This window comes from Mauremys reevesii, linkage group 3 (assembly GCF_016161935.1).
Source record: "Mauremys reevesii isolate NIE-2019 linkage group 3, ASM1616193v1, whole genome shotgun sequence".
NCBI lineage: Eukaryota > Metazoa > Chordata > Testudines > Geoemydidae > Mauremys > Mauremys reevesii.
The window spans coordinates 7,824,083-7,848,691 of record NC_052625.1 but is presented as its reverse complement, the minus strand read 5'-3'; the positions used below and the strand labels follow the sequence as shown (position 1 = coordinate 7,848,691).

General features: G+C 39.5%; 2 protein-coding genes across 8 annotated transcripts in view; one reads left to right on the top strand and one right to left on the bottom strand.

The window, feature by feature from the left end:
* MCM8 (minichromosome maintenance 8 homologous recombination repair factor) overlaps positions 1–1,959 on the bottom strand; it is a 32,546-nt gene extending 30,587 nt beyond the window's left edge. For 3 of the 7 annotated variants that reach the window (XM_039532322.1, XM_039532324.1, XM_039532321.1), the window contains exons 1-2: positions 1,776–1,959; positions 883–983 (exon numbers count right to left, since the gene is read on the bottom strand). Coding sequence is in view for 4 of the 7 variants with exons in the window: in XM_039532321.1 (XP_039388255.1) it covers positions 883–903 (21 nt within the window). In the remaining 3 variants the exon portion in view is untranslated. Of the gene's footprint in view, positions 1–882; positions 1,016–1,518; positions 1,731–1,775 lie in introns of those variants that run through there. The other 4 variants (XM_039532319.1, XM_039532320.1, XM_039532323.1 and 1 more) reach the window with 4 other exon arrangements.
* A 153-nt stretch (positions 1,960–2,112) lies between these two features.
* TRMT6 (tRNA methyltransferase 6) lies at positions 2,113–24,609 on the top strand. The gene is made up of 11 exons (XM_039532331.1): positions 2,113–2,302; positions 7,116–7,243; positions 7,662–7,771; positions 10,589–10,680; positions 10,765–10,848; positions 12,178–12,302; positions 14,752–15,116; positions 15,509–15,594; positions 20,235–20,337; positions 20,418–20,504; positions 23,561–24,609. Exons 1-11 carry the CDS (start codon positions 2,202–2,204, stop codon positions 23,732–23,734), a joined length of 1,455 nt encoding a protein of 484 aa, XP_039388265.1. The 5' UTR covers positions 2,113–2,201; the 3' UTR covers positions 23,735–24,609.

Below are 24,609 nucleotides of genomic sequence, written 5' to 3'. Positions count from 1 at the left end.
ATTCTATAAAACATTGGCTGGCTTACTGCCCAGCCTCCTCATAACAAATACGGATTGCAAAAGCAGAATGTATTTTTTCTTATTTAGACACTCTAGTACTTTCAACTAGAGTTGGAATCTATCTAGGTTCTCAAATACCATAAAGAAATGGATCATGTAAATGCCTTTCTCTTACGTATAGATAGGTTTGGGGGACAAAGAGCTGAATCTAAGACAGCATTTCCCAAACTTTTGAAAGCTGAGCCCCACTTCAGAAAAATGAAACTAACTGTGCCCGTCATGTGCTGCTAAGAGTCTACACATCTTAATTCATACATCTTGAGTACCCTTCCAGCTAGTCCTGTGCACACACACCCAGCCTCCCCATGCAGACATAGGGAAACACTGCTGTATATTTTATGTCTTCTCCATTCTTATATGCTTTGATGAGCAGTAAATAGATAACATTGACATTTAAAGCAACACCAGTGGCATCTGAGGTACCCCCATTGAAATGCAAGGGGCAATTCACCCCTCGGTGCTTTTTCAGGCTCTCTGCAAACTCAGGCAGATTTATCAGATGATTACATTTGCTTCATGTTTTGAAAGTTTTCTTTGTGATCACAACAAATAGAAACTGGCTTCCCCCCTTAATGAAAATTGGAACTCCAGAAAACAATTTAGAAACCAGTCTGCTCACTTCCACTCTGAACAAACCCATCCTACACTTTAAGAAACACTGATCTAACGTCAGAAGATTCTGTTATCCTAACCTAAGCAGAAGACAAAGCCTAGGCATCTTTATTCTGGTAAATCACGTGGACAGATAAATTAATGTTCCTAAATCCTGTGACCAGATGCTCTTAAAGGAGAATTGAGATAAGGAAATAAGTGTTCATTTACCATGGACAGGAAAGTTGTCATAAAGGAACATTTAGTAACTGGTTTTCTTATGACATGGCCATTACTTGTGGAAGCCTTGGTCACTTCTACTCATTTAATCCCTATAAATATTTACCCAAAGGTTTTGTTAGACCTGCAAATAAAATAAGTCTATTTAATTACACACACACCACTACCCCTTGTTGCATCCCATCTGCAGCACGACCAACTCTCAGTATAGCCTGGAGGATAATGATCAGGTGAGAGTTTCTGGGTTTATTAGTGTAAGGCCAGCTGTAGCACAGGTGCTTCCTAGACGGATGGAACAGTTTTCTTCTGTCAGGAGAGATAACTCACTCCTCTGGCAGTTGGTAGGTCAAGGGAAGAATTATCCATCCCAGCTGTTATGTTGGGGGTTAGGTGGGACTGATCACAGTACTCCGGGTAAGGTGACCAGATGTCCCGATTTTATAGGGACAGTCCTGATTTTGGGGTCTTTTTCTTATATAGGCTCCTATTACCCCCCACCCCTGTCCCCATTTTTCACACTTGCTGTCTGGTCACCCTTGCTCAGGGCACAGGCTTTTTCACAGCTCCCAGCAGGGTAGCTAGATTTAGGCGCAGGCCAGGCCTCTTACTACCTAGGCTAGTCCCCACCTTTGCCCAGGAAGAACGTGGCCCCAAGGCCCCGAACCCCATGGAGGGAGCCGCCCCAGATCTGTTCAGCATTCAGGCCTGGCGCTGGCTGCCAAGCAGGCACTAAGCAGAGGCCTGGCCCTGGCAGGCTGCTCCCAGCCCCAACGCGAGGGGGGTTGTCTCCGCGGGTGTCACAGGCCGTGCGGCCGGCGCTCCTCGCGGAGTGACCCGCGTGTCTCGCGCGGAACCCCCACGGCAGACAGCGGCCCGGAGCTCACCTTAGCACCTGCTGTGCCAGGCCAATTGATATACCTCAGCCATTCTATTTTGGCGCCAGCTTTGCGTTATTTCCGCTTCCGGTACTAACACCAATCACAGGGTCGGATTGGGTCGGTGCCCCGCCCCACCGCGTTGCCATGGTTACAGCAAGGGATTCCCGCCCTCTTTCGCTGGGTGGTCTCATCTGCCAAGGCCTATTGCGCTGTCACGTGATATTCCCTTCCCTCCCACCCGCTCCGCCTCCCACGCCCCCGCGGAGAGAAACAACGCTGCGTCGGCGCACCCGGCCGCCGCCAATGAGAACGTAGGTCAGGGCTCGCAGCGCGTGCGCAGTGCGGGTCCCCACTGTCAGTGGCGCGAGGGCCCGGCTGGCAGCACACGGAACCGGCAACGGCCGAGTGGGGGTCGCGCGCGCGCGCGGGGCCATGGAAGAGAGCGCGAGGCCAGGTCTGCGCATCCGCGAGGGGGACTGCGCCGTGCTCAAGCGGGACGAGGTCTTCAAGGCGGTGCTCGTGCTGAGGCGGAGGTGAGGGCGGCCGGGCTGGGCCGGGTCCCGCTCCCTCACCCGGGCAGCCTGTTCCCCGCTGTGGCTGTCCCGGCATTGCCCCTTCCCCGAGAGCGCCCCCGCTGTGGCTCCGCGGGGCGCGACTGAGCCTGGGCTCCCCTCAGCGCGGCTCCGTGTCCAGCGGTCCTGGCGACACCTGACGGGGACCGCTGGGCTCAGCGTCGTGCGGTGCTGGCGGGTCGCTGTGTCCATGGGCCCGTCAGTTAACGGTCTGCCCAGCCCAGCTCCTGGGTGTGACACTTCCCTCCCCTTACACCGGGGAGGAAGAGAAGCTGTAAACAGAAGCGCGTGTTAGTTTCTGTTTAATGTAGTTCATAAAATGTAGCTTTTCCCTGTTGTCCTGTGTCTGTTTCCTCTCTCTCATCCTCCACAGTCTGTATCTCTTTCTCAGCATTGTTCTCTTCCCTCTCCCTGTATCCTGTTTTGCTCTTCCCTCAAAACTTGGCTCTCTCAGTAGTACTTTTCAAACTCATCCTATCAGACTTGCCCAGTCTCTCTCCCTTGCCCCTAGACATTTAAGAGCCAGAGAGAGAGATCAAAAGGTGGTGGCGGGGAGGTACCTTATTGTTCAATGGCAGGTTGATTTCTCACCTGTGCACTATCTCCCTGTAGCTGCAGGGAAATAGTTGCCCCTTGTTTGGGGTCTGCATTCTTAGACAACTGGATATTAATACATCTGATAACTTTGAAATACTTTGAATGCTCAGACTGTTGCAAAGTAGAGAAGAAGCCCTCTCTTTGTTCCCTATTCTGCCATAGACAATCCTGGCTGCAGCAAAGGTTTGTGTCTGGGGAGTTATGTGCGGGGGAGGAGGTCTGCTACTCAACCTTTCTCTGCCCTAGCATCTTGGGTTTGGTGGCAGGCTACCAGTAGTGAAAAAAGCTGGCAACACTTTTTTGTGTTTGTTCTGCAGCTATGAATAGTTACAGAGCCTTTGGAGTAGACTGCAGATTTAGGAATACATCACTGCATTAGTTTATATTTAGTTCACATTTAGAGTGTTATACTTTCAACCGTAAAGGCTAGAAACTTAACAGAAAGCTTTGAGTATGTAGAAGTTTTTGTTGCTCACTATGGGAAAGTCAGTTTTTCAAGCTCCGGTCACTTTTCAAGTTAGGCTTGCTCTTTCAGAATTGGTCCTGAAAACCATTGTTATACACATAATGTGACTTTGACAGGAAAGAGAAAAAAACACTTCCAGGATGCAGATTCTATGTATAATACCGTTTGCCTTCTCTGTTAATGTGGATAACTGGTTAGAACAGAAGTCTGATTGGCGGGACTCCTGGAGTCTGTTTCCCATCTCTGTCATGTCTGCAGATGTGCTACTTACCTTCTTACCCTGTATTGTTATCTTGCTAAGAGAGTCTGCATATCACTCTTAAATTCTTAGACAAATTGTTGGAATAAGTTAGTGTTGAATTTTTAAAAATAATTACTAAAAACATCATACTTAGGTAGAGTGTTATTCCATTTAAGAGCAAAATCTTCATACCAAGAAGCAGGGCTGGAAAAATCCACTTGCCAAGATTGAGTGTCAGTCTTCTGGGCAAGTACCATGATTTTATTTTTGCAAGTTTCTAGTTACTGTGGTTGTAAACTAGCTTTCCTAGTATGAACTGACTGCCAACCAATGTTGTGTTGAATCTGTTGAGACAGAAGTACCAGTTCATCCTTACTCTGACGCTGAGCCCAGTGCAGGGACCAAGAAAAAGGAGGCAGTGCACCATCACAAATCTGGGGCTGTCAGGGTCTGCTTTGGCTCCTGGTACAGTAGAGTAGCCTCAGGGACAGCTCTAACTAATTTGCAATTTAGCTGCAACTCTCGACTGTTGTGGTGACCAGGATGTAGGACTATGCCCTACCCCACGCTTGCCTTCTGTGCCAGGGAATCCTGTTGAGAAGGCTTCTGGTTATGTTGTTATAAGAAAAACAGGTATAAGGAGACCTTACAGTTACTTTGTATTCACTTTGTGCCTGGTACATCTGTGCAAAGTGGATGAAGAGTAGCAGTTAATTGCTCGCAGACAATCTGAAATAATCACTATGAAAGGGATAAACTCAGTCTTGCATTGGAGAGTATTGCATTTGCACAACAACGGGATATCAGTTTTGATGGAGATACAGTGACATCTTCCTGATTGTGCGGAGAAACTGCATCAGTGCTGTTACTGCTTTTCAGGTGGTGGGAGAAAGCCAACTATTTCTGCTGTGGTGTACAGATGCCATTGTTTTGGTAAAGATGCATTGGAAGAGGAGCCTCCCACCTGTTCTCTGTGGAGGAGGTGGTACAGTGGAGAATGCCACCACCAAGAGCAGGGGTTCTTAACCTTTTTCTGAGCCCCCTCTCCTCCCATGCTATAAAAACTCAGTGGCCCACCTGTGCCCCAACAACACTTTTTCTGCATATCCAGTAAATTAAAAACCAGGGCTGGCATTAGGGAGTAGCAAGCAGGGCAATTGCCTGGGTCCCCATGCCACAAGGGGCCTGCAAAGTTAAGTTGCTCGAGTTTCGGCTTCAGCCCAGGGTAGTGGGGCTTGGGCTTCAGCCCCAGGCCCTGCTCTCTGGTTTATTTTGGCAGACCTGAAACCTGCTTGCGGCCCCACCCCCTTATTGAGAACCACTGCCCTGGAGTAGATGTCCAAATTACTTCCATATGTGTCTTCAGCTCTTGCCATTGCAGCATATGACTGTGCACTTGTGTGTTTTTCAAAAACTGCCAAGTAGCATGAACTCTAAAATAATACATCTTTCTTACTATTACACAGCACTGTTATTAAAATCTTTTGTTAAATCCCAAAAGTCATAGACCTTTTTTTTTTTGCATTCAATTTCCAGGAGTCTCTTCCACACTCCCAACCCAAATTATAAATGAAGGCACAAGATATCAGTAAGAATCAATATTACTACAGGAAATTAAATAACTTCAGCATTAAGCAGGTTACTTTATTTCACAAACTGATAAGAGTCAGCAAATTCAAAGCCTGACTTCAGGCTTATGAATTCTGTGTGGGTATTCTGTCTTGAGTGCATCACCATGAAGTACGAGGACACATTTATATACATTTGCCTGGCTTTTATTAAATCATAGCCTTTCTAGTATTTAACCTTGCAAAATTCTATTGATCTGTTGCCCAGGGGCAAGCGAGTATTTTAGGTAAGCAAGTAAAATACCATTAGTTTTTTCATTGCCATTATTAAGATGAATACACAAGTAAATTTTGTATTTGGACCATCAAATTTTTTATTATTTTTGCATGGTTGATTTAAATATTTGATTGCATTTGGAAGTACAATAATCATTGCACACTTAAAAATGTATATGAATTTCAAATTCCAAGCAAAGGAGTGTTAGAATATCAAGGAATGTAATGTTTCTTTGCTTTCTTTGCTTTGTTTTTTTCTATCTAAAAACTTGGTCCTATATGTGTTTCATTGACTTGGTAAGAGACAGTCTGGATACCAACCTATGTATGGCACAAAAACTGGTAGGTACATTGCTTAAACCAGGGGTCGGCAACCTTTCAGAAGCGATGTGCCAAGTCTTCATTTATTCACTCTAATTTAAGTTTTGCGTGCCAGTAATACATTTTAACGTTTTTAGAAGGTCTCTTTCTATAAGTCTATAATATATAACTAAACTATTATTGTATGTAAAGTAAATAAGGTTTTTAAAATGTTTAAGAAGCTTAATTTAAAATTAAATTAAAATGCAGCCTCCCCTCCCCCCGCACGACCAGTGGCCAGAACCCAGGCAATGTGAGTGCCACTGAAAATCAGCTCGCGTGCTGCTTTTGGCACCTGTGCCATAGGTTGCCTACCCCTGGCTTAAATGAATCAGTAAGGTTTTGCTCAGCATAGAGGTCCATTTGCACTGATCAGCTTGCAGGATTAGGGCCTCAAGGAGTAATTTTGTTGTTTTGATTTTTTTTTTTTATCTCAGAGGTTAAACCAAAATGCAAGGTTCCCTTTATACTATTTTAACTGTAGGGAGATAACTTTCACTTATTTGAGTGTGTGTTGGGAAAACTACCGGTAGTCTTTCCACCTGTTTCTTAGACCTTCTCCCCAAGTTTTTGCTAAAGTCTTTTCAAAGGGACACTGCAAGGTTTATGGATTTCTAAGTCTCCACTCAGCTTTCCTTTCTGAGTGACAGCCTCCAAACTTACCCTATTTCTGCTGTATTCCTCCATTGTCATGCTCACATTTTTGACCCAATTCTTATTCTAAAACCTAATTCAAGATATACCATTACTACATCCTGCTATGTTACCTTGGCAATCAGTATGTTGTTAATACACCTCTACCCAGATATAACGCTGTTCTCGGGAGCCAAAAAATCTTACCGCGTTATAAGTGAAACCGTGTTATATCGAACTTGCTTTGACCCGCTGGAGTGCACAGCCCCCTCTCTCCCCCCCAGAGCGCTGCTTTACCGCATTATATCCAAATTGGTGTTATATTGGGTTGCGTTATATCGGGGTAAAGGTGTACTTCCATGAACTGAAAAATATATATTTTTTCTTTTAATCTCAATTTCTTTGGTCCTTTAAGTTTGCTGCACTCCTGGTCAGTTTCATGTTAGCATGGATGTATAGATTGTAGTAAATAAGTGCTTATTATCACTCTTATAGGACATTATATTTGAACTTGAATTTTATAGTACTATGTTTAATTGTAATTAGATTTTAACACTGTATCTCATAGTCTCTTAGGCAAATTGATAACTGAAATGATTATTTTTATTAATTTAGTTTTAAAAATTATTTCAGAAAAGTTATTTTCGAAAAGCAGTGGTTCTATCTGGATAATGCCATTGGACATATTTATGGAACGACATTTGAGGTATCTAGTGGTGGGAGCCTTCAGCCAAAGAAAAAGATGGAAGAGACTACCACAGGTATTTGATGGGATTGGCTTGTAATTGGAAAAAACTGGTGCCAAGTAAATGACTTCCTTACTGAAAACAAAGAGAGAGATTATTTTTCCAATAAGAATTTTATGAGCTTTCAGTAGCCATATTTTGTGTCTCACAAGGTGCACTTTTTTGTCCTGCTGTGCTAATATTTCAAAAGTACTATGAAGAATAAAGAAAGATTTTTAATATTGGCATGAGAGAACTTGATCTTTAACATGGGTAAAGACATACTTTATTTTATATATTATGGGTAGCTGATTGCTTAGGAATTTTAGTGTAAAGCCACTAAGCATGTGGGTTGAATCCTTGGAGGTCTGCTTTCTGTGAAATTAAAATACATTTCTCTAGTAAAAAATGTTTAGAACTAGAGTATTTTACAAATTTATATCCTTTTCTTTAGAAACAAAAGAAGCAGGTACCGATAATCGTAACATAGTTGATGATGGAAAGTCTCAAAAACTTACTCATGATGACATAAAGGCTTTGAAGGACAAGGGTATTAAAGGACAGGTAACATTAAGGTTTTGGTGTCATTTCTGTGCTACCCTTATGGTTGTATTTGAGTTTATGAATTGGGGCAATTTTTTAATTTTAGTAGAAATACAAACTTCAGTACTTTGACATTTTGTTTCACTTTTCCTTTCTACATAACTTCTCAAAATGTATTTTTACAAAGACAGTATTTTCTGGAAAGTCTTTTATTTAAGTTGACAATTGAACAGTTAAAGAGGAACATGATTTGTGAACTCTTATCACATTAAGAATTGTCATGAAATCAAAAGGAACAAGGGGGAAACCCAGAACATCAGAGAGAATGTATATAATGTGCACAGTATTTTCATTCAATTTTGACCTTCATTTAAATAAGGTCAGATACATAATGCAATATTTCCATGGTACAGGTGTATATTAAAGGTTATACAATGATATATAGCTATCAGAGGTCCAAGAAAGAGTTAGGGATGTGAAAGTATGCAAATGTTAATGTGAATATAGTACCACATACTTTTAGGTTGTACCTAGAAAGCAGACTTCATTGATAAATTTGTTTCTATGCATCTGCATAGCTAAGAGTTAAAATTAAACAGTCTCAAGATGTTAATTTTGCTTTCTTGAAGAAGGAATTACCCAATTTCATACTATGGTAGCAACAAATAAAGGGATTTTAAAATGTTTAATTTATGACCTCTCCCATCTACGTTTTGGGTATGTCTGCACTGCAATTAAACACCTATGGCTGGCCCATGTCAGCTGACTTGGACTTGTGAGGCTGTTTAATTATGGTGTAGATATTCAGGCTCGGGCTGAAACTTGGGTCTGGGACTCTCCCCGGGGCTCCAGCCCAAACCTGAACATCTAATCTCCAATTAAACAGTCTGCAAGCCTGAGTCAGCTGAAAAGGCCCAGTCATGGGTTTTTAATTGCAGTGTAGACATACCCTTCATTATATAAAACTTTCAAATTTCCAGTGTTTCCTTTCTAGTAGAGTTTGGGGGATCTCTTATGTTTATATCGAATAAACTTGCTATATTCTCCTTGCAAGGTCCAGTTTTATCTTCCTGTTCAAAGCAGCTCTCATGTTGCTTGTGTGCCTGCCCTGTAACAGATAGAGACTGAAGAGTTATTTGTTGTGTTGTGCAACTGTTGATATCCATCAGTTCCAAAGGAATGCACTAATCAGTTTGAGAGCTTTGATAACTTTTGTTAGTTCTCATCTGTGATAGAAGACATCTCATGTGGATAATTGCTTTCCTGTGTATCATCAGCATCTCTGTGCCATATCTGTGCTATATTGTTAATACAGTTTATTAAAATATTCTACTTTGGGGTAACTGGTTACTGAAGTATAGCCATAGACTTCATTTCATTTGTAATGTTAGTTTCCATAGACAGTGTTCCTTCGTGAAATTGCAGTTGGAATGGTAGAAAGTACATAACTATTTGTTAGCTGCATTTTCTTGTGTCAAAGTTTTCATAGACTCTCCTAAATTAAAGATGGAAAAGGCTTGTTCCTTGAGGGGACAAAATTTTTGAACAGTGATCAGCACCTTCAGTTGGGACCAGATTTTCAGAAGAACTCAGCACCCTGTTAATTGATGCTTCATTTTGCTGTCTATCTGGCATCATTCTCCATGGAAGCTCTTGAGTACTTCTGGAAAAACTGGCCACTTAATTTAGATGCCCAGTATAGAGCAGAGTTCTTCTGAAAGTGTGACCGCTTTATTATAGGTTGGGCTGGTGGTAGATGTGGCACAGTGTGTCATGTACACTGGAAGAAGAACACTGATTTATGTTTCACAGAATTATAGCGTTAGTGATTGGAAAAAGCCATCTAGCCAATTTCTTTGTCAGAACAGACTTGTTCCTGGCAGTTTTAATTTTCTTCCCTGGTGTTATGTCTAGATGTTTAAATGTCTGTAGGTAGCAGGCTTCCACCATTTCCTTTGGTAGACTTTCTTTAGTATAGATTTGAATGGCACGTGTATGTGTTACTTGAAATTAGAACACAGTTCTGTTGTCACTTTAGAAAATGTTTAAAAACAAATTTCCCAAACTCCCTAAATTAATCCTTCTCCTGCCACCTCCATCATCCAAAATACATTAAAGGGACACTATTAATTTGAAATCTAGTTAATTTTTAAAAAATGAGTTAAAAGTAGTTTAAAATACTATACATGCCCCTGAGATTCCCTGCCAACTTTAGTGATTTTTGTTACATTTTCCTATTTTTTAAATATTTTTCTCTCCTCTGTAACTTTGCATGAGACTCACACAGAGGAAACTGACTCTACAGGGAAAACTATTAAATTGACTATATACAAAGTGTTATTAATTGCCTAAAGTAAACAAACTGAAAATATGATGGCTCTTTTCTATTTCAGTTACAGAGATCTTAGGTTATGTAGTTTGCCATATATTTACATTGCGGTTGCACCTGTCAAGATCAGTGCTTGGTTTTGCTAGGCATTATACACACACCTTGAAAAGACAATGCCTGCGCTAAAGAACAACATTCTCACAATGTAATTTTTAAGGTGCCATTATTTCTTGAAAGTATGTTTCTCCATTTTTGCTGCCTTTTTTTTAAATTCCCATTTGCAATTACATAGTACTATTGAAAGAGACAGATGTCTTATGTGCTCCAATAATGAGCAGGAATTTACCATGCAAACTTTCATTGATGTTAATGGCAACTGCATACATAAATCTTTAGTGAGTGAGAAATGTTCCTTATGTTAATGCCCTCCTTAAAATGTATGCTGTTTGTGAAATAAGTGGGAAATAACTGGATACCATAAAAATAATCTTTAATCTCTCTTTTTCCAGGAAATAGTTCAACAATTAATAGAGAACAGTACAACGTTTCGAGGCAAAACAGAATTTGCCCAAGATAAGTACATAAAGAAGAAGAAGAAAAAGTAAGTTAAGTTCACAAAACAGGGAAGTTTAGTAGTTCTCTAACTTGTAGAGCTTTAAGAATATTACTGTGCTTTTACTTACAGATATGAGGCAGTTATTACAATTGTAAAGCCATCTACCCGCATTCTTTCAACAATGTACTATGCAAGGGAACCTGGGAAAATCAAGTAAGTATATTTTAAAAGAAGTAAATGTGAAGATGCATTTTTAAAGTATGATTGGAAACATGATATTTTAAAGTTATGAATTAAAAATGATGAATTATACATTTATTTTTTCCCGTCAATACAAAATTTCTAAATAGTGAAAAATAATTGAGGAACTAATATCCCCTTGGACTGGGTAAGAAAAGTAAAACATCTATAGGAGACCAATTGTACCTTTTTATCTCATCACATAAATCTCCTCAGCTGCTGCTGAACACGTTCTGGTGAGCTGTCAATTCCCACTTTCTGGTCAGACAGGATCCTGCTTCTGTATTGTGGGTCAGCAGCCAAGAAATGGGGCCATCTGGCAGAAATAAAGAAGGGGGAAAAAAATTTAAAAAAACTTTTTCCTTCTTTGTTTTTTCAAAGTTTAAAAAACATAATTATTACTTTCCAGAACCCTCCCAAATTTTTAAAATGCAGTTGGGGTTGAAAACAAACCAAGCCACACTTGACTTAATTTAAATATATACTGGAATAATTACCTATTGGGGTGTGTGTGTGTGTGTGTGTGTAGATATAGATATATAATTTTGTTTTTTCCTCCCAACCTGGACTTATTCATTGTTTTTAATCATATAAAGTAGCCATAAGATAGTGAGACTATCGATTAGACTGCTGCTTATTATTTTAGTCATGATTGTTTAATTTTTATCTTTCCTTTCCCCTCCATTCTCTCCTTCATTTATTTTATTCATCTGTTAACTCTTGTCATGTTCTAAGCTCTTTCGGGCTCTAGCTAACTTTCTAATTACATGTATACAGCACCGAGCACAATGGGACCTTGATTAATGATTGGGGCCTGTAGGTGCTACTGCTCCAGAGAGAGGGAATTGAAAATATTATAAAAATAATTACAAAGTGTGCATTATTGGGAGTAAAATTGCTTTTAAAGACAGTTCATGTCCTTACAAAACTGACTCCAAGTTATTTCACAGAATTATACAGGAACTTGAAAGAACTTTCACTCTGGCTGGTGCACACTTATATCAGTGCATCAGTACATTCACCGTTTCATCTCCTACCCTTTAATACTTCCACTGAACACTCTTTTGTATACTAAATGCCTCACTGCATCTAACTGCATGTTTGTTTTGTTCTCAGTGTTGATTAACAGACTTAGTTGTATTCTACTGCACTCTGACCCTCCATGTCATTGATCTAGTTCCTGAACAATTCCTTTTTTAACCTGCCTCTTGCTCGTGACAGTTTTATGGGCTGATGCACAATGCTTTTCAGTCTAGACAAAGCTGTTTGGCAATGAAAGTAAAAGAACAATTTCTTTTCTAGCCATTTGCGATATGATACTCTAGCTCAAATGTTGACTTTGGGAAATATCCGAGCTGGCAACAAAATGATTGTGATGGAAACTTGCGCGGGCTTGGTTCTGGGCGCCATAATGGAGCGAATGGGAGGTAAGTAGTACAGCAGCTCAGCGAAGAACAAAACTGATGCTTGTTTGAAACTGAGGCAGTAAGTGTTTGTTTACAGTACTTTGCAACACTTTCTTAGTTTAAAACAATGCTTAATGTTTTGCTTGTAATTTCTGTGGTATTTAAAGGGACACAGTCAAACTGAAAATCACGTTTCAATTTGAAAAGTTTGTACTTAAGGTTACTGCAATTGAAAGAACATAGAAAAATATATTCTCTTTTCATTTTGTTTACTTTGTACATGCCACATTACTTTGTGTATAGTCCGTCTCAATGTTGTGGTGTTGGTCCATTTCAGTTCCGAGTCATGCATCGCTCTCAAAGATGGCTTTGGGGGCCCATGTGCAAACTCTCCCTCTTGCAGGACCTGGGGAAAGTTACCGGTAACAGCAGCAGTAAAACTGCAATTTGAGAGGCAGCAATGGGCCCCCAAGTGTGTGGGAGATGTTCCTGGGCTTGCCCACCATGCCAGATTGAAAAAGACCTTTATAAATATCAGCAGGGAAGCAAGGGGAAAAAAACCTCCTATTTTACACAATAACTAAATAGCACGTGCAGAATTTATTTTCCGATAAAATGCTATCAAACTTGATTTTTATTTAAAAAATTCAACTTGACAGTTTCTTATTAATAAAGTGAAGTGCTAGTAAATGGGACGTGTAAGTAAACAATATGTAATGGGCTGAGTGTTTATCATCTGATATGCCCACACCTGGTGTGTGTTGAGGCACAAGTTGCAGCATCGTGGCTTAGCACTCAGGGTTCCTGTGTATTCGCTGACAAACGCACACCACATTATGTTAGGTTTATTTTATTTATTTATTTTGACAGCCTGCTTTTCAATTCCCAGAGGGCTGCTAATTTGTCATGGCATTTTTTAAATGAAAAATCACAGAGCAGTCCAGGTAAATGTAGTAGAAGTCATGGGTTGCTAAACTTACTGTGACTGCTCCCTGATCTTTGATTTAAAAAGTTCTCCTCATGCTTCGGAGCGGGCACCAACCACATGCAGGAGCACCACTCTCCGCCCCCAGCTCGCCAACCCTAATCCCATCCCGGTCGGGTGGGAGGCGTGGAGAGAGAGCCTACCCCGTGCTCACCCAGCAGTGGCAGCTCCTGTGGCTCATGTCCCTCAGGGCTAAGCCCGGTGCCCTGCTCTGGGCATTGAGACCTGGTGCACAGGATTGCAGCGCAACGCAGCTCAGCTTTCATCCCCCTCATCATGACAGAGGGTTCAGCATGCCAAATTGCCATGGTGCTGCAACTCCATGTGCCAAGTTGCAACATCTGAAGCAGGGATATGGGCCCAGCCCCACTGGACAGGCACCGCTACTGCCAGGTGAGTCATGGCCACAGGAAAAAGGTCACAGACCAATGGGAATCACGCTATCCATGACTTTTCTCCCACCATGACAAACCTGCAGCCCTAGCTAGTGACTTTGGGGTAGTAGGGTTACTCTCTGAAGCAGAGGGATGGAGGTAGTAATTCCAAATTATAAACATTTGATAAATGTTTGTCTGTGGTGGAGTAACCTTGATGTTGAAGAGGCTGTATATATCACTGCATTTTCGAATGTCCTTTAAACTAGTCAGATTATACCTTTCAACCAAACCATTTGATAGATATAAACAAAAAAAAAAAAAAGAGCCAAAGGAAATTAATAGTTTCAAACATTTTTACAATGCCAGTGTCATTAGTGAGTTTCTGCTGCTTACTGATCACATACCATGGGGGAATACAACTAAACTAAATTACTCCCAAGGCCCTTCTGTGCCAAAAATTTTTTTAAAAATTCTGCACACAATATTTTAAAATTCTGCCAATTTTGTCAAATAAATGTGGAGGCTCTACCATGACATTGGGGAGCACTCTGCAGCCTCCCCCCAGGGCTTGTGGAGGTGGGAGGTTTCTGCCCCACAGCGATTTACCTCTCTGCCGGCACCACTGGGCACCCGAAACATACAGCTGGGGAGGGTTGCATGACCATTCTTGTGGCTTCTCTTTTCTTCCCTGTCAGAAAGTATTTTTTCTGCCGGGAATCAAAGAATTCTGCAGAGGACATAAATTCTGCACATGGACAGTGGCTCAGAATTCCCCCAGCAGTATTAAATGCTTGCTTAACAAATGCATATGCTCTAAAGGGGTGGGGTACATTGTGCCTTCTGAATTGTAACCTATTATCCATTCAGCTGGGCACTCTCCATCTTTCCAGGCAGTCAAAAACTGTTTACACGTTAAATTTTGCAAAGGTTACATTAACATTAGACAACTTATTTCTATATTTCTAAATTGAGATTTGAATCCAGACCTGCAGTGATGATACTGTCAATGGCATTTTGGTAAATCTGGTTAGAAGATGAGCTCCTTGAGGGCACTAGAGTCTGTCACTGATTACTTATAGATTTGCTTTTATTTATTTTGTGTTTAAAGGTTATGGATCCGTTATTCAAATGTATCCAGGAGGGGGACCTGTTAGAGCAGCCACAAGTTGTTTTGGATTTCCAGAATCTTTTTTCAACACTCTTTATGAATTCCCTCTCAGCAAAGTGGACAGTCTTGTCTCTGGAACATTTTCTTCTGAGACTTTGCCTTCAGAGCCCGAATATAATGTTCCAGCAGAAGAAGAAAGCAATGGGTCACTTGATGAGAAGCAGACTTTGATACAGGAAACAGAAGAGGAATCCAGTACTGAAGCAGTTATGGAAAGCAATGAAACAGAAGAGCAAGAAACAATGGACCTTGCTGCTGAAGATACAGAATATAAAGAGAGCAAAGAAAAAGGAAATAAAGAAAATGTAAGTGTGTGTCTTTTACTAGCTTTCCGTGGAGTCACTGTGACTAGACAAGCAAACTGTATTGTAACTTGGAAAAGATTAACCAAAATGTTAATGAAACTTTTTAATAGTCAAAGTGCAGTTTTAAACTATATAGTGACTGGGAGGGGGGAAAAAAGCAGGAGAAGGGTATTTTACAATAATGTATCTTAGTTTAAAACGTGTTGTCCCCTGAATCAGGACCACCAAAATAGACTCGTCTTGTATCCATCAAAATGGAGCTTTGGAGTGTTGTATTATTTTGTAAATTCAAGACCACAAAGCTGCATAAAGTAAAGCAGTTTTTATGTTCATGTGAAGTATCTGATCTATCCTGGCCATTTAAAGTGTTATTTCTGTTCTTGTATGCAAAGATTCGGGAAAAACAAAGAAAACAACAAGAAAGGAGGAGAAAACTGGTGGAAACTGCTGCTTTGTTGGAAGAGAAAAATGCTGATGGGTGAGTTTGTTGCAGACCATACTTTTATTCTTAATATAAATATTTTGAAGGACATAGCTTTTTGCTCTGGAATAAAAGTGAAAACTATGTTGCTTGAAAACACGCATCAGTTTATATGGAATACCACAATTACTCAGTGTGTGGTGTCTTATTCATCTTATCCCTCTGCCTTCACTTTCTTCAGAAATGACAACTGCTTCTTAACACTGAAGTATTTGCTAGGAAAAATAGTTTCCCAGAAATGTGTTATGATTATAGGTGGGGAAGACAATGGGCCATAAAGCAGTGTATTAAGATGTGGTTTACACTATGAAAAAGTTGCACATTCTCAGTTCTAGAGGTAACAATTCTCACTAAATATCAGTATCCTTTGCAGGAAGAAAGCAGGTATATTTTGGTTTTGAAGTTGATGATTTCAGTTAAAATTGTGGGTTTCAATTGGATAAATTAGATCATCAGTTTGCCAAGTTGTAGCTACTCCATTCAGACAACATCATTTCTCTTCTACATGTGAAACACTTTTTTTTTCTTCATTTAACCCAGATTTGTCAGAATTGGTTACACCAAACTGGTAATTATATAAAGACTTCATATAAAAAGGTGATAGCAAATGTGATTATAGAAACCCAAAGCCAGTACAGTATACATGCTTCCTACAAAAGGCCATTTTTTTCATACTAACCTTTACAAGTGTGAATCTTTAAGTGACTCAGGTTGGCTTATTTTAATTGTAACTTCACAACACTGATATTCAGTTTTTTCATGCTAAAAGCACTTACAGATTGAAAAGTAAGACCTAACTCCAAAAATTATTTATTCTGAAGCTTATTTGGTTTCTTTATGCTACTCATACTTACAGAGATCGTACTGAGGATATGTCTGAAATACTTGCAGGTATTTAAAACATCATGATGGAGTAGAAGGGAGATTTAGACCCAAAAAGGGAATTTAGTATGTTGCTCTTATTTTTTATTTTTGTGCAATTTTGGGGGAGGGGGGGAGTGGTATTTTTTAGGAGGAGGGCTATTTTGCCTAGTATAGATGTTAGTAGAAATAATAGTTTTTCAAAGTTTGTTTGTGTGGTGCATAGTGACTGGTTTGGTTTTATAAAGAAACAGCACTTTTTCATGTTTTGCTGTATAATAAATATTCTAGTGTGTTTTTCACTAGGTGCCATGAGTTGGCTGCCATTACCAAGCACTTGTATTTTTTATGAAGAATCAGATATAGATAGTAATATGTTTCCACTCTTGTTTCTATTCTAAAATAATCAGAAGGGCAGTAGAAAAAATTTTTACTTATATGCTGACAGTGTGATCTACAGGGTCTGCATATGGTGCTTTATTAAACAGGCTGAATAGGGCTTTTTACTACTGTCCACCTTGCACACTTACGAATAAATGTATTTGACAGTCAACTTTGTGAGAGGAGGTTGTGAGAGCTAGACTAGGCTAGGACTATAACAATGTTTAAAGGATAAATTATAAATTCATGGTCTAAGTCCATAAATGGCTTAGGATGGGTAAGAAAAAGTGTCCCCTAGCCTCTGTTCAGAGGGGGGAGATGATGGGGGGGGGGAGAGAGAGATCTCTTGATCATTGCTGTAGTTCTCCTCTCTCTGGGGCACCTGGCATTGGCCACTGTCGGTAGACAGATACTGGGCTAGATGGACCTTTGGTCTGACCCGGTACGGCCGTTCTTATGTTCTTATGTTGACTATATATAAGCATCTGGTGAGGATTAGAGTACCAATTTTTGCTACTGAATTTTTCTGCAGTGAGGAGTACTTACTGTAAACACTCTTCCATTGCTGAGCTTCTTCAGGTATAAGGAGTCACATTTATGGTTACCATCTCTCGTTTCCTTTTGTACTCTTCCAGACCATATTGGGTTTTTTTAGGATTTTTACTTAAAAGGTCATTCAAAATAGTCAGTGAAATACAGCTACCATTTCAATCATTTGGGTATTTTTTTCTTCCTCCTCTGACATATGACAATGGCTGGTGGTAATGTGTTATGCTGTAGGGACCAGCTTCTTAAGGACTGTCTGGGGGTCACTAGGGAGTGTTTTGGTAGGAGGAAACTGAACATTTCTGGCTTCTGAGAGGCAAACCTGTTCCTGGAATCTTGCATAGAGAGAATTCCAAATGGCTCTTCCAGGGACACCTTTCTTCCTTTAGCCTGCCCTGCCTCTACATCCCTCAGGCTGAGAACAGTGAAGTGGATGGCGGCATACCTCGGGGAAGTAGGCTGGGGCAGAAATAATCTGGCATACGATCCAGAGTGGCTCTAGTCAGGTTGTCAGTACAGCATGTGAGTGGAAGCAGACGGGGAGCTTGGAACTCTTTCCGCCATCAGTGCGGAATGGTCTTGCCATAGGAAGCAAGGGAGGGCTAGAAAGGTAGAAGATATCTCACTTTTGAGCTAGAGGGGAAAGACTCAAGGCTTCTTGCTGGAGAAGAAGAAAGATGAAAGTCGGGTCTTTGGATGAGTTTGCTCCTCTCAGGTGTTGTAATCATAAACTGTGTTCTGGATTTACTATTCAAAGTGAATGGATTAATTTTTATTCAGTTCCATTTTTCAGCAATATACTTTTTTTCCCCTAGTTTTTTGCTTGTCTGTGATCATAATGCTATGTTTATACTGGGGTCCATCTCTCTAATTCCATTCAGGAGATTTTAAACCCATTTCATAGGATGGAATGAAAGCATTCTGAGGTGTATTTTTAAAAAAATAAAGTGGTAAGCAGAAATATCATTGGGTCTACAAATGTTATGAAAAATAGAAGTTGGTTGTATCTCACATATAATGTATTTCCAGAATTAGTCCATCACATTAATCTTGAAGCAGGCCAGATTGCCTGGTGGCACCAATATATGGCATTGTGTGAAAGAAGAAAACAAAGTTTGATTATTGGACTTTACCTCATCTTACACTTATCTTCCTGTTGTCTATCACAGTTCCTCACAGTATTTACGCAGCACTCCAAACTCTATTAAATAAGGCTTGGGAATCTTTTGTTCTTAAGTCATGCTTGGTTAATTCATGAACTGATGGTTTTCCAAGGGAATTCAGCTTGTCTTTGCAGCTGAAAGGAAGTCCTTGTTCTGTGTAGCTTCTCTGCTTCTCGGCTTCGTTTTTAGTGACCTGGGCATGTGCATCAAAATAACTGTCCCTTCCCCATGCTGGGTAACCTTGATTTTTTCCAGTATTGTAATCTACTGGAGAACAAGTTAATGAGTTAGAACTTTAATGTAGTGTTTATAAATTAGAAGAAGAGCTTATATAGACGTCTCCCTAAGCACAGTTACCAGAAGATGTTAACAGTGTCTTGAAGTACGGTTTAGCAGGGTAACTTTTTTTAATTAAAACTTTGGAAACTGGAAAGTGTAAATTGGATCATGCTGTACAGTGGACTATTAAATGAGGGTTGAAAGAGATACTGAATGTGAAGCTATTAAATAGGCAATGACTTGATTTCTTTTTTCAACAGCTCAGTGCAATGTGATCTTGAGTCACAAATGTGAATATAAGGATTAGGTTCTAAACCTTTTTAGATAAACGATTACATTTAAATAGAATTTGCCTGGTTTAAAGACTATATCGGGTGAAAATACATTGAAATAATAAGCCACAGCCAATGGTTAACGGTAAAAATCTAACAAGTGAATTTGGAACTAGATCTCTGTTTTATAAAATCATAATGAAGGCAGTTTGGAGAAAGTTGGATGTGGCAAAAAACTCCTAGGAAAGAGATTGACGGGCATAGAGACTTTTGCATATGATAAAAAGGATGTATTAACGAGCAAACCTAGTACACTTGTCCACATTGCACACTACTGATGAAGCAAGGAAATGAAGCATTTTAATTTTGTAGATCATTGGGGTCATTGTGGGTCTTAAAATTGTTGCATAGTGACACAGGTGCTTTTGTGATGCCGTTGGTATGTTACTTTATTTTATTTATGAAGATTACTTATAAAGCAGTGGATTATTTAAGTCAGCAAGCAGTAAACCCTGATTTAAATAATTGATTTTAATCTTGTTTTGCTTTGTACGTTAACCCTTTCCTTAGGGAAAAAAACTTTCTCATTGGTTGATACAACCATTAAAACATGTTGATTTGCAACCAAATGTAGCCTTTACATTAAATTTGGCACTTTTTTGCTAACCAGGAGGATACACACTATATTTATACTTGGTTATTTAAGTAGTTGCACAGCTTAATATAGATTTTTTTCAGATTCTTAATTTTTTAAAGAAAATGTATGTTAGAAAATGGTGAATGACATTTCTTATTTACTTGATGATGATTTTGTATATGGATTTATGTCAGGTTACATTTGGATCGAAACTTGAATTGAATAAAGAATGTACAAAACCTAGCATTTTAAAAATTGTATTAGCTAAATGAAACTAACCATCTGGTCATCAAAGAAGATATTAAAACCAATGCCCTTAATAGCTATAAAATATTAATAAACTGGAAATATACTTTTGATTCTTTGTTTCTAGAGAACTGCATTATAATAATTGAAAGTGTATTTTATGTGATTAATGCAGTCAGATGACTGATGGTTTTTAACAAGTCTCTTGCCCCCTTGGAAGCAGAAAACTAACCTGTAAAATTTCTGTTACAGCTTAATTGTAGCCAGCAGATTCCATCCAACTCCTTTGTTACTTTCTTTATTGGAATTTGTTGCTCCATCCAGACCTTTTGTTGTCTATTGCCAATATAAAGAGGTAAATCAAATATATATGTTATAGTTATTGTTGTATTTTAAGTTTGAGACAAGTTTAGTTAACTCATTTTTTTCTTCCAGCCATTATTAGAATGTTACACAAAGCTGAGAGAAAAAGGTGGTGTTATTAACCTCAAGCTCTCTGAAACCTGGCTACGAAATTATCAGGTAAGACCTGCAGGGAGTGCCTATATGTCAGGGAAATGCAATCTTGTAGAAAGTAATGTCAAACACTCAACTTCTCATGAATTAGTAGTTTTATCCAAACTCTTCTCTCCTTGTGCCGAATTCCTGCAGTGTTCGGAGGATAACATAAATAGCAAGGGACATGAAGGGCAATAAGAAGAGGTTCTGTACATTAGAAGTAAGGGAAGGACAAAGGAAAATGTAGGTGCACTACATAGCCGAGAAGGAGAGCTAAAAACAGATGACAGCAAGAAGGATGATGTATTTAATGCCTATTTTGCTTCCGTCTTGACACTAAAAAGGTTATTTGTGACCATAGGCGTGTAACAATTAATATTAACAACAAGAGGAAAGGAATGTGAGCCAGAATAGGATAAGCACAGCTTCAAGAATATTTAGGTATATTAGATATACTCAAATTGGCCGGACCTGATAGAATTCACGTTAGGGTATTTAAGGAGCTAGCTGAAGCAGTCTCAGAACCATTAGTGATTGCCTTCAAGAACTCATGAAGGTCAAGTGAGATCCCTGAGGACTGGAGCAGTGCAAACATAGTGTATCTTTTAAAAGGGTAACAAAAAGGACCTGGGGAATTATAGATCAGTTTGCCTAACTTTGATAACTGGAAAGCTAATAGAACAAATTATTGAACAATCAGTTTGTGAGCACCTATGGGATAATAAGAAATAGCCAGCATGGATTTGTCAAGAACAAATCATGGCTAACTAACCTAATTTCCTTCTTTGACAGGGTTACTGATTTAGTGCCTGGGGAAAGCTGTAGATTTTAGTAAGGCTTTTGACACCGTCATACACGACATTCCCATAAGCCAGTGTTTCCCAAACTTGGGACGCCGCTTGTGTAGGGAAAGCCTCTGGCAGGCTGGGCCAGTTTGTTTACCTGCCCCGTCCGCAGGTTTGGCCGATTGCAGCTCCCAGTGGCTGCAGTTCGCTGCTCCAGGCCAATGAGAGCTGCTGGAAGTGGCAGCCAGTACGTCCCTCGGCCCTACACAAGTGATGTCCCAAGTTTGGGAAACGCTGCCATAAGCAAACTAGGGAAATGTGGTCTAGATGAACTTACTATAATATGGCTACAGAACTGGTTGCAAAACTCTACTCAAGGAGTAATCAGTGAGGTTCACTGTCAAACTGGGAAGACCTATCTAGTGGGGTCCCACTGGGGTCTGTCCTGGATTCCATACTGTCAATATTTGCATTAATGACTTAGATAAAGGACTGGAGAGGATGGTTATAAAATTTCTGGATGACACCAAGCTAGGAGGGGTTGAAAGCACTCTGAGGGATAGGATTAGAATTTAAAACAAACTTGATGAATTGGTCTGAAATCAACAAGATGAAATTCAGTAAAGACAAGTACAGTACTTAGGAAGGAAAAATCAAGCACACAACTAAAAAGGGGGGAATAACTGGCTAGGCAATACCGCAGAAAAGAATCTCGGGATTAAAGTGGGTCACAAACTGAATATCAGCCAGCAAATATCATGCTGGAATGTATTAACAGGAGTGTTGTATTTAAGACACAGGAAGTAATTGTCCCAATTTATTCAGCACTGGTGAGGCCTCATCTGGATATTGTGCCAATTCTGGACACCACATTTTAAGAAAGATGTGGACAAATTAGAGAGTCCAGAGAAGAGCAATAAAAATAATATGGTTTAGAAACCTGATCTATGAGGAAAGGTTTAAAAAATAATTTAAAAAAGCATGTTTAGTCTTAAGAAAAGAAGACTGAGGGGGGACCTTTATAAATCTTCAAATATGTTAAGGGCTGTTGTAAAGAGGACAGTGATCAATTGTCCTACCATCAGTGGAGGTGGGGAACAAGAAATAATTGGCTTAATCTTCAGGAAGGAAGATTTAGGTTAGATATTGGGGGGGGAATGTTGTAACTAGAAGGATATTTCAATAAGAGACTAGGTTACCAAATGAAGTTGTGGAATCTAGGTCACTGAAGGTTTTTAAGAACAGGTTAGACAAATACCTGTCAGAGATGACCTAAGTATGCTTGGTCCTGTCTCAGCACGGAGGGATGGACTAGAATACCTCTTGAAATCCCTTTCAGCCCTACATATCTATGATAACATCTAAAGTCAGTGTTTTGCGTACTGTCATATATGGCACATTTCCCAAAATAAAAGTAGTAACAAGACTCATGTCTGTACCTGAACAGTGAAAACTGGTTCTAAGCAAGAAAAACATCTGTCTGGCTTCTTTTATTTTTCTTTTTCCTCTTGAGAAAGGGGGATGAATACAAATCTGAGGTTCCTCTTGGTCTTAAATCAGCAGAAACACCTTTTTGATTTATAAGCAGATTGTCCATCTGTTAAGGAGAATCCTGCATTTTATTGACTCTCTCCATCTGCAGGTTAACTGCAGTCAATGAGGAATTTCTGTACGTTGGTTTGAGGAAATCTAGGGATGATTTAAACAATCAAAGTAGAAATATGATAAATATCTGATAATGAGGATTTTTTTCACACTGTAATTTTTTTATTTGGTGAAATTAGCATCTCTGTTAAAGCTTCGTACCACTCCGGTAATTCACTGATGGAGATGGTAGAATTGGAAACTAGCAATAGACAGACACTGTTGTGTTTACTATTTAAGTAATATGGGGTGTTTGACCAGTGGGGCTTTTGGGTAGTTTTTGGAAAGGTTGAGTGATTGGGAACACAAAGGAACCTGTGATGCTTTCAGTAATTTTTTGGCTTCACATACGTAGGTGTATGAATTTATAACTTCTATGGTAATTGCGTGACAAAACTGTTTTTCCCCAGTGGTCACCATGGCAAATGTACAGCCCTATGTATTTCTATTGCCAGAGTCTGGAAAAATGAGTTTCAGCCGTCCAAAGGATTAAATATCATTGCATAATACAAATGCACTTCTCAGACCTCCTTTGGGTTTTATGGCTAAAAGATTCTAGTCTCTCAAAGTTTTGTCTAAATTCCTTTAAAAAAAAAAAATGCTCACACAGAAAATGACTCCTCACAGCAAATGTTTTTCTTCTTTGTGAAGGTCTTGCCAGATCGCAGCCATCCAAAACTGATGATGAGTGGAGGTGGGGGATACCTTCTGTCAGGTATCACTGTGACCGCGGAGAAGGTCCAATCCGATGCCAGCAGTTTAGAAGCACAGAAAATTGAAGAGCCAACATCTAAAAAGCGCAAACTTGAAGAGCTTCATTGTTAACATCTGAAGAATTGTTGTGCTTTTAGTTCTCAGGAGTCTTACAATTAGTAATGTAACTAATGTACTTTCCGTGCTCTTGACAACAAAGAAAAATATACCTGTTACACACCTGCCAACAGAAGCAGAGTTGTACTGTAGAGAAAATTTTGTCCATTCCCTCTGGTAACATGACAGGAAGGAGAGAAATTTTAGAGGCAACTTTGTGTCAGAACATCTTTGTTAACATAATCAAGCAACAGACATGTTAACAATTCAGTAACTTCAGCAACACTTTCTGATGATCACATTGAGAGAAACTATTGGGTGAGATTCATGGATTAATGAAACCATCTTATTTGGTTGTTGCAGAAATGAATGAGACTCTGAAGTCCTTTACAGAGGTAGGGTTTGAATTAACATACCTAATTTAGCTTCTTGTTTTACAGCTACAGCAGATTAAAATATTTTGTACAGTGATCTGCTTCCCTTCTCAAATGCAGAACCCTGCCATTTTAAGTAATTTTTTTAACCAATCAGAAAGAATGCAGCAAAATCATGCACTTTTATTTGTAATGGGAAAATGAAAAGAAAGAGAAGGATATTGAAACCAAATCATCACGTCTTGGCCTCTTGTTCCTGAAAGGAAGACATGCAAAACATCAGGTGTATGTTTGTAAATTAAAATACCAAATGTTTAAAATGTTTCTATTAGTATTGCATATTTTCTTTTTTTGAAAGCTGGATTTGTATTAGTTTTTATTCTTTTTAATGTGACAAATTTGAAAATTTCCTTATTTATTTTACTGTTTTTTTCTCTACTATGTGTCTAGAATTTTTGTTAATTTGCAAAACACTTCACATTTGCCATTTCAATTAAACTCTCAAGAATTTTCTTC